The sequence below is a fragment of the Aedes albopictus genome, chromosome 2, assembly GCF_035046485.1.
Source record: "Aedes albopictus strain Foshan chromosome 2, AalbF5, whole genome shotgun sequence".
NCBI lineage: Eukaryota > Metazoa > Arthropoda > Insecta > Diptera > Culicidae > Aedes > Aedes albopictus.
The window spans coordinates 119,002,754-119,022,363 of record NC_085137.1 but is presented as its reverse complement, the minus strand read 5'-3'; the positions used below and the strand labels follow the sequence as shown (position 1 = coordinate 119,022,363).

The 19,610-nt window shown below is 41.2% G+C and overlaps 1 protein-coding gene across 1 annotated transcript in view; it reads right to left on the bottom strand.

The window, feature by feature from the left end:
• Positions 1 to 246: 246 nt before the first annotated feature.
• Positions 247 to 19,610, bottom strand: part of LOC134286175 (uncharacterized protein K02A2.6-like) — a 40,543-nt gene continuing 21,179 nt past the window's right edge. Inside the window, exon 3 of the mRNA XM_062847750.1 lies at positions 247 to 336. Within this exon, the coding sequence (XP_062703734.1) occupies positions 247 to 336 (90 nt within the window). The remainder of the gene's footprint in view (positions 337 to 19,610) is intronic.

The following is a 19,610-nucleotide window of genomic DNA, read 5'->3' as shown; positions in this document are numbered from 1 at the left end:
CCGATCAATGCAGCTGACTAACCTTACGGCAACAACCGTGCCGCCGCGGCAACATTTCGTGATAATTTTTAATAATAATCAGCACGTTTCTGATATAGTCTTAATCATTCTTTCCGTTTTGAAAAGAGCAGCAGCAGCAGCACAGCGAGTCCGTGTGCAGCACGCCGATCCGGGCACGATTATTGATTTTCCACGGAATTTTAAGGTGGAAGATTATTTATTTTATTTGTTATATAAATTCTAAAATTACGACAGCTCCGGCACTCGCCGCGATCCCGTCTGCGCTGGGAGATTTGCATGTTCCACTTTTGCGCGTACATCCCGCTGATCCTGGTTCTGTACCCACAGTGGGAAAGAAAGGAAGCTTTATGGTAGGGAGTAAAAGCGGGGATCGCGCTCCCAAAGGATTCCCTCCGCATTGCGTTGGTCATTACTTTTTGCCTTTCTCGTACACTAAGTGTACTGGAAAGGCTATATGTTCACTCCAAAAATGACTTTTTGATAGAAGGCCCGGAGGGTCGAGTCACATATACCGATCAACTCAGCTCGACGAATTGAGGTGATGTCTGTGTGTGTGTATGTATGTGTGTGTGTGTGTGTGTGTGTATGTATGTGTGTGTATGTGTGTGTACAAAAAAAACTCACATCACTTTTTGGCAGTAAACCTCAACCGATTTTAATGACCAACGGTTCATTCGACGCGGAATCTGGTCCCATTGTTTCCTATTGAAAATGGTTCGAATCGGTCCAGCCGTTCCGGAGTAATGGCCATTTAGGTGTTCCGGATCGGTACCCCAGGAAGGGGCCAGATATGAAAACGATACAAACCCAATCATGCGACACATCAAACCGCGGCACTTTCGACAACATGATGTACGGTGAACAGGAAAATAGTCTCGGACCATATCTGAACCGGTTCCGGGTGACCCGCCGGAAGTGGCCAAATATGAAAGTGAACCAAACCCATACATGCGACACATCAAACTGCGGATTTTTCGATAACCTGATAAACAGTAGGCAGGAAAACATTCTCAGACCATCTTTGAACCGGTAGTATTCTGGAACCGGTTCTGGGTGTTCCGCTGGAAGTGGCTAAATATGAAAGTGAACCAAACCCAAGCATGCGATACATCAAACAGCGGCTTTTTCGATAGCCTGATGAACAGTAGGTAGGAAAATATTCTCGGACCATATATGAACCGGTAGTGTTCCGGAACCGGTTCCTAGTGACCCGCCGGATGTGGCCAAATATGAAAGTGAACCAAACCCATACATGCGACACATCAAACAACGGATTTTTCGATAACCTGATAAACAGTAGGCAGGAAAACATGCTCAGACAATATCTGAACCGGTAGTATGTCGGAACCGGCTCTGGGTGTTCCGCCGGAAGTGGCCAAATATGAAAGTAAACCAAACCCATGCATGCGATACATCAAACAGCGGCTTTTTCGATAGCCTGATGAACAGTAGGCAGGAAAACATTTTCAGACCATATAGGAACCGGTAGTGTTGCAGAACCGGTTCCAGATGTCACGCCGGAAGTAGCCAAGTACAAAAGTTAACCAAAACCTTACATGCGAAACCTTACCGATAGTGTTCCGGGACCGATCTAGGGTGTCCAGCCGGAAGCATGCGACACATCAAACCGCGGTCTTTTGTAAACCATGAGGAACGATTAGCAAGAAAATAGGCTCAGACCACATTAGAGGCTACCGATAGTGATGCAAAACCAGCATTGGGTGCTTCCTAGGGTGCTTCGCAGGAACTACAAAAATGAACAAAGTCAATGCAAGCGATAAATATGTGTAAGAGAACAAAATCTTGACTGAACTAAGGCCACATAGATACAGACGTCTTACTCTACTCACTCTCCATTGGAGAGTGAGTAGCAGTGCTGCAATTATTCGACAGGCCTTTATGATAGCGATATTTTGCTTTTATCATTTTCTTCGTTTTGTTTTTCCTGTCAATGTTGCTTTCCGATCAGCAACACGGGAGCGAAATGAAATAGGTACTCACACTCACATGCAGCGTGCTGAAAGCGAGAGCTGACCGGGCTAAATTTCCATTCAATTTTCTGTATTTGAGTGTTTTCACCCTGACACTGATATTTTGCAGGACTGCTCTCCATCGTCCTTGTTTTCAACGGTTGAATCAAGTATTAATCGTTTTTGCTCGTTTGACGTCTACTCACTACCAACATCAAGCCAGCAGCGGCTTGTGAAACGCAACCTGATTAGCAGTTGGCGATTATTTTTTTGTAACGATGAATATAATAGCAATATGTTACAAATCATATGTCTTTTTTTCTGTACTGCAGCAATCTCATCAAATCACTGAGGTGTAAAAATATACAGTAGGATAGGTCAACGTTATATGAGAAAATGAAAATTATCGCATCAAAACATTTTCAATCCTCTTTTGCGTCTAAAACAACTGGGATTTTTTTATGGGATTTAGATGGGCAATTTCACTTGCTTGCATTTTTTTGTCAAATTTTACATGAATTTTGAAACCTATGATAATAAAATATAGCCTAAAGTGCGAAGAAAAAACTATGTCGAAGACCGTAAAGTCATCTGTGATTGTGAAAGACGTGATATCCTAGCTTGTAATAATCGTCTTGATGTTGATCGGTCTTCAGTGATAGTGAAGGTGCTCAATCAGTCAACTGAAAACTCTGATATTTTTCAGCTCTGTCTTACGTTTAACGTAACGTCGGAATATGTTCAATTATTAAGTTTCCCAATTTTATTAAAATTATTGCTTTTCTAAATTCTCAGGATTCAGGAACAGTTCGCATTACGTCGATGGAAATAGCATGCTTCGGAATGATGGCCCATGCACAGAAACTAGCTAAACAAAGCAATAGTCGAAGATTTCAAAAACAGGGACCGAATTCTAGACCGCCCGATAGGTAGGAGATTGTCCGCATCACGACGGTTTCAAACCGAACGGACTCAATAAATACCAAAGCTTCCGTGTGACATTTTAAAGTTAATCAAGGCCATCTTGACTAGGAAACCTTGACCGATTGAACCCTTGAAAAGTCTCCATACGGACCGAAACGTCAGAAAAAATCATTAACTAGTGTTTCCGATTCCCCCGAAAGGCTGAAGCCAACATTGCGAAGCAAAATTATCCCAGTCGTATCCCAACCAAGGAAAGATCATGAGTACATGTTCGACGAGAAAGGCACTATCACCACTAGGTGGATTAAACTGGGTTTTTTTCTTCAATACCAAGCAACCACTGACTGTGAGAGTAAAATATTTGTATTTTGTATGGACTGCTACTCCTGGCTGCTTGCTGCCATTTCCGCTTGGGCACAATGCTCTTCGGTGGATATAATTCATTGGCAAACTGGACAAGAGGAATTTGCCATCGCGAATTGTAAGCACCCGGTGTCGTAAAACAGGCGAGCTCGAACAAAACACCACCTAGTGCGACATAATCATTGCAATACGTTTTGGGGTTGGTTTGAGATGTTTGTAATTTTTTTTTTCAAAATTGTTGCTAGATGGTGTTGCTCGGATGTCAGACATACAGGTGAAAAATGGATAAACGAGGTAGAAATGTGTTAAAGAAAGTGTCGTAAAAAATATAATGTTTGTGAGTTATGAATACATGACTAATGCTCATTGTAAAAAGGAAAAAGTAACTAAGCGCAGCTACACTTGAAGATTGTTGGAGGGACATCCGATCCGCCATAGGTAGTACCTGGGCTGCAGCACTAGGCTTCGTGACTCCGAATCACAGAAACGAATGGTACGATGGCGAATGAAAACATCTGAAAAACTAGAAGAATGCAACATGGGCATTTGCAATACCGTACAAGGGCGATTGAGGCACGTTATAGACAGGCGCGGAACAGGCAGAACTTCGTCTTCCGGAGGAAGAAGCGCCAGAAGGAAGAACGAGATCGCAAAGGAAGAGCTGTACTACGCTAAAAAACACATGGAAGATCTACGAGAAGCTGAATCGCTCATGCCGAGGCTTTGTACCACAAGCCGACAAGCGCCGAGACAAACACGGGAATCTTCTCACGAGCGAGCGTGAGGTGACTCGAGAGGTAGCGACAGCATTACGATGAACACCTCAATGGCGACGTTGTACAGGGGTTACTCAAAATAACTGGGACAGGTAAAATTTTCACTTTTCAAAAAATGTTCAACTCGCTGTAACTTTTCGAAAAGTGCATCAAATATTCTCAATTTTTTACTGTAAGTTCATCAACTAGTTGTGTATCAGTAGTCCAATTTTGGAGAAGATCGGACCATTGTCCACGGAGTTATAAAGGTTCTAGAAAAAGGTAAAATTATCCGATAGCCAACTTTGAGCTGTTATATCTCCGGATTCAATGAACCGAATGCAATGAAATTTTGACCATTTATGACTTGTATAATGAGCTATGAAAAACCTTTGACTTAACTTAAAATTCATAACACGGAAGAAAATTATAACGATTAGATTATTTTTCTAATAAAACACCAAATTATCCAAAACTTCAACATCGTTTCAAAATTCAAAATGCAAATTATAGTTCAATTAATTTCCCTCTAAATGACTTATATATAAATGTGTTTTGAAGGAAAGTTACAATATAGCCGCTAATAAATTGAGAAAGTAGTGGGATGCATATTAGAAATTGATGAATGTACTAAAAAAATCGTGAAATGAATGAAATCCTTATAACTTTTTCTCTTTTTAAAAATTTAAAGTTAAGCTAAACGTTTTTGAAAGTTCATCATATAAGTCATGAATGGTCAAAATTTCATTGCAATCAGTTAATTGAATCCGGAGATATAAAAGCTCAAAGTTGGCTATCGAATAATTATACCCTTTTCAAGAAACTTTATATCTTCGTGAAGAATAGCCCGATCTTTCCCAAATTCGAACCACTGATACACAACTAGTTGATGAACTTACAGTAAAAATTTGAGAATATTTGATGCACTTTTCAAAAAGTTACAGCGAGTTGAACATTTTTTGAAAAGTGAAAATTTTACCTGTCCCAGTTATTTTGAGTATCCCCTGTAAGTACCGTAGGTGGCGTGGTAACAGATGTAGGAGGAAATCGGAAATCGAGCTTGCTTTGGACTCCGCAGAACTCTACAATCGAGTGAAGTTTGCCGTAACAAGAAGTTAACTATCTACAAAACGCTGATTAGACCGGTAGTCCTCTATGGACTCTACGTGCAGAGGGCCAACCAACACATCCTTGGAGTTTTCGAACGGAAGGTGTTGCAAACCATCTACGACGGAATGCAGATGAAAGACCGGCCTTGTAGAAAGCGAATGAACCACGAACTACATCAGCTGCTGAGAGAACCTACCATCGTCCACACCGCGAAAATCGGGAGGCTACGATGGGCGGGTCACGTCATCAGGATGTCAGACTAAAATGGTTCTCGAGTGTCATCCGACCGGTACAAGAAGACGTGACTGGCAGCGAGCTAGGTTGGTTGATCAAAATGAGGACGATTTGCAGCCCCTCGCAGGGTGCGGAACTGGAGACGCACAACTATGGACCGATTTGAATGAAGACGACTTCTACGTACAGCAGATGACACTCAGGTCTTAATCTGACCGGTAAGTTAAGTAAGAGTACCAGCGAGATGCTCTAAACTGAGCTAAACCATATAATGGGTATGGTCTTCCAAAAATGTACGGGGCTGCTAGTCCTGCAAGCTGAATTGGTAAAGGTTGGGTAACGCATAATACAGATCCCATTGAGTCAATAAGTAAACTCGTTACCTATATCAGAACTCATTTAAATTGTCTGACAGTAGTGGTTGCATAACCTCCCGAAGCTGCAAAGCAAAAACATAATTTTCGTAATCACCACAGGTCCTCACGGTCCTCGATCACTATCGAGTCGCAAAATAGCAACATTGCACTCGCAAACTAGACGGGATTGCTTAATCAACATGCGAATCACCACGACCTTTTCGATCCTTCTTCATTATGTCCATCAAACGCTTGTCACAAAACATTCAATTTGCAATTCTCTAACAACGCCGACCAAAATGAGCCCGAACGGACCCTTGTGGGGAAGCCATGTGATTGCACGCGGTACGAATTGCACGTACAACCTTCTGCCAGCCTGAACGCGCGGCCGGCCTTTCGCTGTCCACCCGAAATATTATATCACGACAACGAGCGAAGAGACCCGTCATCGCCCACCTTGTCTTCGTCGTCATCACAACAGCACCCTACACAATTTGCCAGGCGCATAATGCGCAATGGTTTATTGATCGACTGAACTAGTAAAGCTATCAAGAGGAGCGTTTCACAGCCGGAGTTTTAAGTGCATCTGTTTCAGCAGGACCGTGTTGATGACTGGGTTCGAATCCCGGTCCGGCCATGTACTGACTCTACAGGGCATGTCCAGAGAAGTTAATCGGTGAAGAAATATTCAGTCGTACTGAGAAGCAGACTCGATTCCATTAAGTATCTAACTTCAACAGTTAATAAAAAGTAAAGTTCTCCCCTAGGGATGCTCCACCGCGTGCACCGCTGATGACCGACCGAGACGGGCATGAGTGGGTATTGCGATCGACAAGCCCGGAGGAGTTTTGCCTGTCGTGTGTAAATGCACAGTGACTCTTCCAAACTCTCGCCGTCAATGGATTCATTCAACCACAAGAAGTTACGGAGGATCCGCGTAATATTTGTTCAACGACGAACCTTGTCATGATCATCATCCGCTAGTCGTTCCGATCCGATCGATCTCGATCTCAATCTGGATGGCGTGACCCCCCTCAGGGCAGTAGGCAGCTAGACCGCCTTCAACACACGATACCCGAACTGCCTACCTAGCAATGCAATGCAACAAGGCTGGATTGGTTACTTTCGATTGGGTTAGTAGGTGAGTAGTTGATGATCAGGGTGATGATGACGATCTGAAGAAGCGTTGCACGCGCGGCAAATCTCTATGATCGACAGCAAACTTTGGCGAAATGAGAGTGTGCTGTCATCATATTTCACAAAGTAATGGGTAATGATGATGGGCAAAATTGAGATGTGGTTGTATAGATCAGAAAGTAGGAACGTATTACTAATAGTAGGAATGAACATGAAGGTTCGATGTCCAAAATAATTATAAACAAATTCATTGGTAGTCGTCTGAGAATCTATATATATATAAATAAGTTTGAAGTTCCTTTGAGGCAACAAAACTTAAAAACGGATAAGCCGATCAGCATGGTTCTTTCACGGTTCGGTTCGTATTCGTGGTGGCTGTGTTTATATGCACAAAAAGTTACGATAATCAACTAGAAAAGTAAGAAAATTGATAAAGTACTGATTTTTCATGAGCTGGGAAGGAAATCAACACGATCGAAAATTAGATGAATCTAGAGTGCGGTGCTTTTTTGAGCTCAACAGTTGTCAAACCACCACAAGACGGCAAGACAAAGTTTCCCGGGACAGCTAGTATTCAATATTTTCATTTATTTGGGCCAACTTCAAATTTGATAACACTGAGTCAACAGGTTGCCGCCATAATACTCGGTTTGCAGCTGCAGCTCACCAACGTTTGCCAGAGCACGCTCCACCAGATTCGCCTATAGTACTCTCTGCCAGTGCTGAAAAATTCATTTCGTCATAGGGTCTGGGACCATTTGAGCAGGGGGACCTATTTTGGGCACTTGCTGCAATAACTCAGTCAATTTCGAATCGATTACCTGAATTTTTGGGCACGATCAGATACGCACAGCATCTAGCCACTTTAGTAAAACATGTTAAAGTGATTTGGACATATCTTCCTCATCTATAATTCAATTTTAATTCTTTTGTGCACATTTCAAAGATAACCAACCAAATTTATGTTTGATGTCTTTAATTCAACGTATTCAACGATTTTAATATATACAAATGTTATGTAAATTTAACACATTTCACCGCATTTAAAAAAATGAGGCAATTTTACATCAAGTTTTAGAATGTAAATTTTAACAAATATGGGTGGTTCAATGTCTATGCAGTGAGTACCATTCACTATGTTTTAAATAAGCCAAGAAGAATTAAAATTGAATGAAAGATGACAAAAATATCATCAATTCACTTTTCCATGTTTTATGATAGTGACCCCAAACTTTCGGCCGATACATCATTTTGACCCCACATGAGATACATGAGAGTGACCCCAATCTTTTGGTCGATGACATCAAGAGTTAATTTACTTAATAACTTTTTTTCTTGGTTTTTGGCGAAGTTTGGTAAAAAGCAGTTGAAAGGCATTATTGCTTTTTTTGCACCGCATTCGACCCCCTGCAGAAATTTTTTGTCACACCACAATATGTTCCCACCAGTTTCAGCATACATTGGTTCGTTTCGCTGCTAGCAATTTTAAGCGTCGGTTACACTTTTTGGGTGGAGCATGGGATAATCGGTTTGTTTACTTGCTATTTTCTTTGGTGTTTGACGTGTGAACAAATATTTGAGACGATTGAACATTTGCACGGTAATCTAAAAAGCAAAGCAAGATGCAATAGAAATTAGGTAATATTATCTCACTTATCTTTTATTTATTTTTTTTTTTTGATCAAATTTCCAGGGACACTGCCTTAAGGCGAAACTGGAAGCATTTTCTCGTTTTTTCGGTTTTTGATTTTTTATTAAATAACGAAGCAATATTTTCAGAATCGGTTCTCGTGCACATGTAGAGTATGTATCAAGGTATCTTCTGAATTTTTTTGAGGTGGAAAATGTTTTCCATTTTTGCAAAAACCATTTTTTTGTGAAATTTTGTTCAAAAATGGTTTCTGCAAAAATGAAAAACATTTTCCACTACAAAAAAAATCAGAAGATACCTTGATCCATACTCTACATGTGCACGAAAACCGATTTTGAAAATATTGCTTCGTTATTTAATAAAAAATCAAAAACCAAAAAGTGAGGAAATGCTTCCAGTTTAAATTTATTTTATAGAAAATGTTGCAACTTTAGATTAACTTTTCACATTGACTTTTTTGTAAAATTTTCCCCAAAACCATATTTAAAGTTTCTTTGACTTATTATCTTTCGAATGAGTCCTAGGGTTTTAAAATCGGACGCAAATTGGCGGAGATATGGACCTAAAAATGACATTTTTTTGAAGGGGTGACCCCAAACTTTTGATTGGGAGTGTACAAACATAATGTCATGAAGTAACTTAGCACATCTACAATACCCTTGAATTTATATTTAAAAAATACTGGAATAGAATCTGAATAAATCTCAGGTAGAACTTTGGAAAGGATTCCTGGAGAAATACCAAAAGGTACCTCTGGAGAATCCACTACAAAAAATCCTGGAGAACCTCTTAAGAACTTTCTGAAGAAATTTAAAAAAAAACATCCTTTATAAATTTCGGGAAGAATTCCTTAATGAGTATATGAATATCTAAAGGAATTTCTGGAGGACTTTATGAAGAAATTTCTGCAGAAATCTTAATGAATTCTTTGAGAAATTTCTGGAGGAATCTGTGAGGATTCCATAAAAAAGCTTTTGATGATATCTGTGGAAAAATTCGAACAAAAATCTCTGTCAATTTCTTGATTTTACTTTGGCTGGCCAAGCCATGTGGAAATTACACTGTTGAAAATACTTTGACATCCATGTGCACAACAGAAACAATGTCATGTGCTCGATGAACAAATTGAGGTTTGAATATTGAAAAGGAATCCACGTACTCCGGTGAGACTCGAACTCACGACTCCCTATTCGCTAAATGGGCACTTTTATTCCTTCAAGCTACGTAGTCATTCGAATATCTCCGACGCCAGTAGACGTAGAACTGAACTCGATTCCACAGTCGCACATGGTTGGCTTCTTTTCACAATCGACGGAGACAGTCGAGTGACTCCGTAGCTTGTCATGTCACATAAATTTCCAAAAGAATATTTACCTGGCAAGCACTATGAAGAAATTCCTGCAGAAATCTTAATGATTTTTTGAAGAATTTCTAGTGAAACCTGTGGGAGCATTTCTTGAAAATTCGCTAAAAAATCCCTGTAGAGTTTTCTCATGCAGTCACTCAAAGAGATGTACTTTGAGAACTCCTGTATACATCTTTCAGGAATCCCTGAAACAATACGGAAAAAAATTACGGATCTGCAAGGATTTCAGAGGAATTTATTGAAAAATGCATGGAAGGATTTCTGGAGGAGTTCCAAGAAATAATTCCTGAGGAATTTTCTGTAAGAAATCCGGAAGAAGTTCCTAAAAGATCTACGGAGGAATTTCTCAAAGAATCATGATTTGGAATATTTGAAAGAACTTCTGAAGCACTCCTGGGAGCATTTCCTATGAAAATCTCTTCTCGAATATTTCGTGGAATTGATTTAAATGAATCACTTAATGAGTTTCTAGAAACATACAGTGAGGAATTTCTACAGAAATTTCTTGGGGAATATACAGTGGAATACATCGAGGAAATTTTGTAAAAATGTCTCGAGGATCTTCAAAATACCTGCAAGCATCTATCAAAGGATTCATACAAAAATCTCAAAAGAAATCCCTGAAGGAATATCTTTAAGACGAACCTGGATGCATTTCTTTATTATTTTGTTTTTGATTGTTTATTCAATTAAGGAGTATTTTGAGGAGTGATTTCAAAATTGGTTTTCGTACTCATGAAGAGAAAAGATCTAGGCTACTCTTGTTACTTTCTCCATGGAAAATGTTTTTCGTTTTTGCAAAAATCATTTCTAAACCAGATTTCGAACAAATGTTTTTTGCAAAACGAAAAACATTTTTCATCAGGAATAAATCAGAACCTTTATCCTTCTTCTACATGTGCATGGAAACTGGTTTTTCTTCAATGTATTCCTTCAAGAACTACTCCAGGGATTTGACTACAATTTTGTCAGGGACTTCTGTAGGATTTTTTTTTTCTGGTAAGATGATAATTATTTATTTTTTTTTCATTAGGTCATTCAACGGACCATGGCCGGATATTTTTACTGACCTAGATTGAAAGTCATGGAATTAGAACCAATTAACTGTGCTTGAAGTTTCCATTTCCTCTGTCAATGTCCATTTTGCATGTGCATATCGTGTGGCAGGCATGAAGCGTTCCCGTGCCCACGCCTTTACCGCTGTGGCTCTAGGAGTTTGAAAAAATAATATTTATTTGTGGCTATAGAGAGTATTGAAAAATTATGGACACATTTCTGATGACATCTCTGATAGCAACTTAAGAAGAACTCGTGGAACAACTCCTGGAGATACCTCTGAAGGAAATGTTAGAAAATTTTCGTGAGGAATTTCTTGAAAGATTCTCAAACAAAAATCTCTGAAGAAATTTTATAGAGTATCCATGAATTCCGGAAGGAATATAAAAAAGATGTAAAGGAATCTCTGAAAGATTTTGTGTATGAACACCCGGAAGTATACCTGGAGAGCTAATGGCGACATGTCTAGATACCTGGAGAGTATTTGAAGGAATTCCTGCTATATTTTTTTCTGGAAAAAATCATACATGAATCTCTGGAGGAGTTCCGACAGGTATCTGTGAGAGACTTTCTGCAGGCATCTCTGGAGAAATTCTTACAGAAAACTTTTAAGGAACTTCTGCAGGAATTTCTCGGTGAAATTCCTTCAAAATTCTCTGCATGATTTCTGGATGAATCTGGATAAATCGCTACCGTCATTGGGGTGAGAATGGGTCAAAAGTGCATACTGCAATATTCATTGTTTAATAACTTTTGCTGCTTGCTAGAAAAAGTCCTTTGTTCATTGGAATGTGATCTTTAGTAATGTATGCATATATCATGAAAAACTATTTGGAGTTCGTCAATTCTCCTTAAAACTACAAGTGTATGTAAATTGACCAACGAATTTATTGACAACAAAGAAAATTAATAAAGTTGTGGTCAAGCTTGATACTACATAACAATAAAATATTATATGATGGATTCTGAAAACCATCAATCAACCTAAAATATGATGTTTAATCAAGCCTTGAAAATGGCATCCTTAAAAGGCCTTATTTTCAAGCTTTTTTCGATGATTCATAAAAAATTAACTAATTGCTCCAGAGATCAATTTTTTTTCAACAGAAACGGTTGGAAACTACGAGGATGACATCATAAAGCTTTTGGTACGATCTTCTCAATAATTACTTAAATATTTCAGATAATATTTTGACACAATCTCACCCCTCTGACCCATTGTCACCCCCAACGAGGGTACGGAAATCCCTGAAGGAACTCCGGTGGGATTTCTGAAGAAATCTCTGGGTGAATTTCTGTAACACTTCCTGTTGAAATGCCTGTTAGAATCTCTGGATGAATGCCTGAAGCAACCTTGGAGAACACATAAAGATATTTCTTGAGGATTCTCTAGTAAATTCTGTAATCAATCCCTGGAAGAATATCTGAAAGCATTTATGGAGATACGTTTTGAGAAATCCTTCAATGTATTTCTTAAGAAATTTCTGGAAGAATGCTAAAGAGATTTCTTTAGCAAATTCGCAGCAATTTCCAAAGGAATTTTGTGTGCAATTTTTGAAGAAAGTACGGGGGGAAATCCTACAGAAACCCCAGCAGAAATAGAAGACAAATTCGTCGAGGTGTTTTTGAAGGGATACCTAGAACAACTCCCGGTATTATCGAAACTTTTGGAGTTTTTCTCGAAGGGAACCCTTATAAAATAATAGGAACAATCCCTGGAGGATTTTCTGTAGGAATTCTAAGAACAAAAACGAAAAAAAAACAAATTGACTGATTTCCGAAGAAATACAAAAAAAAAAGATTCCTGGTAAAACTTATTTCTGTAGAAATTTTTGAAAGACCATCGGAAACACGGAATCTCAGAAGAATATTCTGAGTAAATCCCGAAAAAAAAGTTATTTAAATTATCCGTGCTTACAAAAGCACTTGAATGAAAGATAAGACAATTTTTGGGGAAAATTATAAGATAAAAAATCTGGATGAAATATCAGAAGAAACACTAAAAAAATCTACAAGAATCTCTGATTGAGTTCTTAATTAGAACCGTTAATGACTTTCTGCCGGATTTTTTTTTGAATAAGTCCCTGGAAGAATTCTTCTCTGGAAGAACTTCTGGAGAAGCCCCTTGAGGAATTAGTATAAAAGTCGATTGGGAAATTTCTTTATTATTTGATAGAGGAATTCGAATTAAAACTTTCCGAAAGTATTCCCGAAGAGGTTAATGGAGAAATTCCATAATATGGTTCCATAACTGAAACCATAAATTTCAAAAAATCTACAAGCATGAAGAAATACTGGTATGAATTTCTTAGGCAATCCTTGCAGGAAATTCTGAAAGAATTCTAGAAGGAGTTCCTGAAGGATTACCTGGAGGTTCACCTGTAGACAACCGTTTCGGTATTGCCGAAGAAATCTCAAGGAAAATTCCTGTAGGAATTTCTGATAAAAATCACAGAAAAAAGTTCTGCAATATTGTCCCCTCTGAAATCTTTCCAGAAAAAAAAAAACTCTAATATATTCACCAAGCGTGATAGTGCCTTTCTCGTACCTTCGAAGCCCGCGATATTTGATTTGATGGACTCCGGATATTTTCCCAATACCATATATCTTCTTCTTCTTTATGGCTCAACGTTCACATTGGAACATGACCTGCTTCTCTTCAACTTAGTGTTCCCTGAGCATTTCCACAGTTATAAGTTGAAGGTCTTTCTTTGCCTGCCATTGCATGAATTTGTACATTGTGTGGCAGGTACAATGATACACTATACCCAGGGAGTCGAGAAAATTATCCCAACCGGAACGGGAAGCGAACCCGCCCTCTCCGGATTGGCGAGCCATAGCCTTAACCACTATGCTAACACAGCGTAACAAAAATTATTTTTTGGTCTGTCTCAAGAGCAAACTTATGTGTCTCTGACAGATTTTGGGCCGCTGAATCCGAATCCGGGCTCAGATTTGCTCCAGCACACCACAATTTTGAGCTATACCTCAATTTATAGAGCAAAATATGCGATTTTGGGCTTTTTTTACTGCAAGCCATTAAGCATGGAAATATTTAATTACACCAATCAAAGCATAAATTGGTCAATTAACATCTAAATTAACGACTCATGCAAAATATTTCGTATTACTAAATTAAATTTGATAGATTTAACCATTTTATGACAGTATGTAAACTTGCATGCAACTTTTGGAGGGTGACTTGTATGGGAAATATTGTACCTAACATAAATCGTTTAAAACTATCAAATTCGATTCGGTAAAACGAAATATTTTGCATGAGTCTTTCATTTAGGTGATAATTGACCAATTTATGCTTTGATTGGTTGAAAAAAATATTTCCATGCTTAATGGCTTGCAATCAAAAAAGCCCAAAATCGCATATTTTGCTCTACAAATTAAGGTATAGCTCAAAATTGTGACGTGCTGGAGCAAATCTGAGCCCGGATTCGGATTCAGCGGCCCAAAATCTGTCACATAAGTTTGCTCTTGAGACAAAAAAATGTTGCGCTGTGATACCAAATGTAAACGGTTTAAGAGCCTGGCCTAAAGCTTCACTAACATACGCTTTCTAGAATTGCGGGCCGCCACTTTGGACATTAGGTAGCCATCATGAATTTTGGGTCGACGTCATGGATTTTCTTGTCATCACTGATGAATTCCGCCTAATTTCACCAATTATGCTAAGGTTATTAGGAAATAATCACAATTTAATGTGTCGCATGATCGGGTTGACCAGTTCCATCGGCGCTCGCCCAGATCACTGAGTTGATTATAATTCCAGAATACCTCGACCGATCTGGATCGTTTTCAAAAGAAAACAATGCGGTAAAATTCTGGTTCGATTCGTGCTAAAATAATAAAAATTGGCCAACAAGAGTGCCTCAGAAATGAGTGAACGTTTTGCACACAGACATACGTACATACACACATACAGACATCATCTCAATTCGTCGAACTGATGGGAAAATGTGACTTGATCTTCCGAACTTTCATTGGTGTAGCTAGCTTTTTCTTTTTTCTTGCTCCCTCTTCTAAACAAACACGGGAAAGAGAAGGATGAAAGAGGGGGCACAGGCCTCCTCTCGCATCCCGCTCTTTCTTGCGTTTGTTTAGGAGAGAGAGTAAGTGCGAACTTTCAATCGAAATATCGTTTTTGCAGTGAACATAGAGCCTTTCCAGCACCCTTAGTGTACAAGAAAGGCAAAAAGGTGGAAGAATATTTCAAGATGGGTTTCTTGAACCGTTTAGCCTAATGTACAGCTCTATTTTCACTAGGGCACTACGTGAGTGATTACTATTGACAGAACCACTTACACTTTGAACGATGCCTGACTGTATTCTATTCTTCTTTATCGAACTGTATGCTTTGTAGTACTGCTTAAGGTACTGTTTTACGTTTCTATTCCATCCATGGTAGAAAGATAAGAACGAGGTAGTGTATAGGGTATGTGTGACATCAGTAATCTCGTGCTTCCATATTCATCCTATTCTTCATGGGTGCTCACTTCTAACAAAAAATACAAAAATCGGAAACAAAACACCTGATATGGTAGTTGTTCCTTTTCCAGTCCCATCAAGGTTCCCTTAGGAGTTGCCGTTCGATAATATCCAATTATCCGGCTTCGTCAGAGTTAGAAAAATTGAAAGTGCTGGCGCTTGAAGTCAAGTCACATGACCCATCCGCTTAAGAAGGGTTTATTTCAGAATATTGTTATATTCTTAATTGAATGCGCAAGCAAATCCAACAGGTTGTTCTAGAAATAACTTCCTCAGCCCCTACCAAAACCGTTTTCGGAATAACCGGATATTTGATAAATTGAATTGCTGCTCCTTGAACCGATATTTTTGATCTAGATTGATAATCATGAAACAAGAGCCATTCAACCGTGCTTGGACATGGACCCTTCTTTTGATTCCTTTCAAGGTCCTTCTGAAATTTATTTTTGATCACATTGTGGTCATAATGTCTAAGCTGCAAATTGGCCAGACTACAATGATAGTAACCAGCAAGGCCAAAAGAACTTAAATCGGTTCAGAAATGTATTGTTTTAGAAACGTTTCAAAGTCAAGGTTCATTATTTACCCTATATGCATAATGTATGTTTTTCCTAAGGAAGGTTAAGTGAATGAAAAACAGACAAACAAGTATAGAGGTATCTGCACTTGGTTGTTATTAATCCCACGTCTCCACTATACAGAAATGTCTAGTCATTTTGCTGCCACAAACAGAAAATCTTATTGAAATGGTTAACACTGTTACTCTCCTTGCAAACGGCAAGAGAACATTTCTGTCTTGACATATCTTTCCGGAATAAAAGGCAAGACATTACTGTTTAGTGGAGACGTCGGGTAAGGAATGGTCCATCATTTCAAACAACTAAATGCATTTTCTCCTCATACTAGGCAAGGACTTTCCAACAACAACCAAGAACATTTCGGCTAAACATTCACGTCTCAGAATATTTGATTCACAAATTTCTCGCCCGAGTCAAGTCGGTTTCTGATTCAGCTATCCAGCAATATTTTCACACGAACAGAAAAAAAAATTAAGCCCTGAACGCCTTAACGCCACTCGGGAAATACGGCTCAGCGGGAAATTTATTTGCGAAACGCTTTCGGTAGTTTCTCCTTTGATGTGGGCAGCGCTGTTGATATTATTTATATTCTGCTGACCGTTTTGCTTTGAGCCCCAAACAAGTATATCTTATGTATTTAAAAGAACAACTGCCTCCACATTCGAGTCACATCGGAGCATTGTTGATGTTCCGGGCGTGCCGCTTTGCTTTTCTTCACCAGCCAAGACAATAGCAAGAACTGGATGCGGTGTTTGGCTCCTAATTTGGCGTACTCATAAATTAAGAATTGTGATTAATGGCGGAAGTCAGGCATTAAAATGACGAATGGCTACTTCCCACTGCACTAGAGGGACCTTGCTCGTTACGTACCGATCGGAGGAGAATCATATTGCTGTTTTCGTGCCTGTCTGCTAAAATGGGTGAGACGAACAATAATTTCACTTTTCTGCAAATAGCCAAGCCCTCGTTTCAGCTATGGGGGAATGTTGTAATACACGTTGCATGATGATCTAATAGCGGGGATCGTAATAAATTGCAAATCACTTTCTGCCGTCAAATTATTTATTGATTCGTTTACCGAGGATAGTAAGAGGGGAAGTATCATGACTCTCGCAGTGGCCTAGGTGGCGTGGGCCTGGCATAAATGTTTCACTTTTCATCGATGTTTGACGAAGTTGGGCAAGGCAAGAATATCTGATCTGTACTCAAGCAAGACTTATGTTGTATGATGAATTGACTATGAAGGAAGTGTACAAATAAATCATCCTACTTTGTTCTTTAGGGGCAGCAGGGACGAAAGTCCTGGAGCCTGACGCACCCCCCGCTTGCGAGTCAGCCGCGTAGTCGCCGGCTAAGAATAGGACTACTAACCCCAATTCAAGGTGTCAAGCGACCCGTGCTGAGGAATGAGTGATCGAGGGGGTGAAAAAGATGCTCGATCTTTAACGGAGCCTGTTGGGTACCTGGGCACCCCCCACAGTAAGCTGTCCCTTACCGCGTTAATGCAGGGCTCTGGCGTGGTGGACATTCTTTCCCGTGCTACTCGTGGGATTTAATCATGAAGTCAAATAAAAATCAGAATCTAGGTGGAAATAGTGGTGGGATCAACCCCTTCGCAAGAAGCGGGTTGATGAGATCTCCGACAAGGAGAAGTGAGGAGATAGGCGCTGGGAGTTGCGTACGCAGCTCAAGCGTGGGTGCTCCAGTCCACTTCCCGGCAAGCCAGCCGGTGGAGATTATGGACGGAGCGTGGTTGTTGAGGGCCGTCAACCGAGGATCCAAAGGACGGTCCGCAATAGAGGTGGCTGAGCAGCAGCTTGGCAAAAACATCGACTTTGCGTCCACTAAGTCGAACATAAGCAAGGACCTGAAAACGGCCTTGCTTCGACTTAGGGCGTCGATCGACGATGCCAAGCAGGAGCACGCGGCACTCGCGTTGCTGACTGCTGCAGCAGCGGAGCCTGCAAATGAGAAAGTGCCGAAGTTTAGCCAAACGGAGGCCTTCTCTTTCGCAGGAAGTCCGAATAAGGCGGAAGCGACTGCTCGCGACAAACGGGACAAGCAATCGCAGAAGCGGACGAGGCAACCGTCAGGCGAGGAGCTGTCTGGCGGTGCCCGCAAGGCCAGGCGAATCATTACCCCGAAAGTCGGTAATAATGCCGGAAGGTCGGACCCCAGCCAGGGTTCCCGGAGAGCTGGGAAGGGTGGGCCTGAAAAGGCTGGCCCGTCCCGGAACGATGGGAACAAGGGGTTGCGACCGCTAGTGGGCCCTCAACAGCCACAAAGTAGGGCAATCCAAGGGGAGGACCCCCCTTGGACGAAGGTAGAGCGGAAGAGGAAGAAGAAGGCGAATCCGCAGGTAGTAGCGCAGGACGCCAAGCCAAGGCGTAGGAGGGCAGGTGCCAAGCGCGAGAAAGGCGACGCTATCGTCATCAAGACGGAACAGTCCAAGTACTCGGACGTCTTGAAGATGATGCGAAGCGACGCCAAGCTTGAGGGTCTTGGAGCCGACGTACGCAGTATTAGACGTACTCGTACGTGCGAGATGATCCTGGAGCTGAAGCGCCAGAAGGAGCACAAGGGCGCCGCCTATAAGAGGCTGGCAGAAGAGGTCCTTGGTGAGGACTCTGACACATGAGGCGACTCTGAAGGTCAAGGACATCGATGAGATCACCGAAGTGGAAGAGCACGTCACGGCACTGCGGCAACAGTGCGATGTGCAGGTGGCCGCCGCAGCCGTTAAGCTACGGAAAGGGCCAGCAGGGACACAGATAGCTTTGGTTCAGCTACCTGTGGCGGACGTCAAAAAGTCCGTTAAAGTAGGGTGCATAAAGGTGGGTTGGTGTGTATGTCACCTGACATTCCACGAGCCACCAGAGGTTTGCTTCAGGTGTCTGGAACCAGGACACAAGTCGTGGGACTGCAAAGGCCCCGACAGGCGCAAACTGTGCAGGCGATGCGGCGCTGAAGGTCATAAGGCCCATAGCTGCACGAGTCCGCCCATCTGCATGATCTGTACCGGGAAATCCTCGAACAACAGACATCCGATGGGTGGTCCAAGGTGCCCGGCCTTCAAGAAAGCCGCAGTGAACAACAAATCACAGTGCAGGTAACGCAGCTGAACCTGAACCACTGTGATGCGGCTCAGCAACTGCTTTGTCAGGCAGTTTCTGAGTGGGAGACGGATATCGCCATCATATCGGACCCATACCGAGTACCCGCCGGCAACGGCAATTGGGTCGCGGATGGGACCAGAAAAATGGCGGCGATATGGACGACGGGTAAATACCCCGTTCAGGAGTTGGTGTCTACTACCTATGAGGGCTTCGTGGTCGTCAAAGTAAACGGGGTCTTCTTCTGTAGCTGTTATGCGCCTCCGCGGTGGCCGATCGAGCAATTCACGCAAATGCTGGACCGCTTAACGACCGTGCTAACAGGGCGAAGGCCGGTGGTAATAGCGGGCGACTTTAATGCCTGGGCCGTGGAATGGGGAAGCCGTTTCACGAACCAGCGGGGTCAGATCCTGCTAGAAACACTGGCCATCTTAGATGGCGACTTGGCTAATGTCGGTACCAAGAGTACCTTTAGT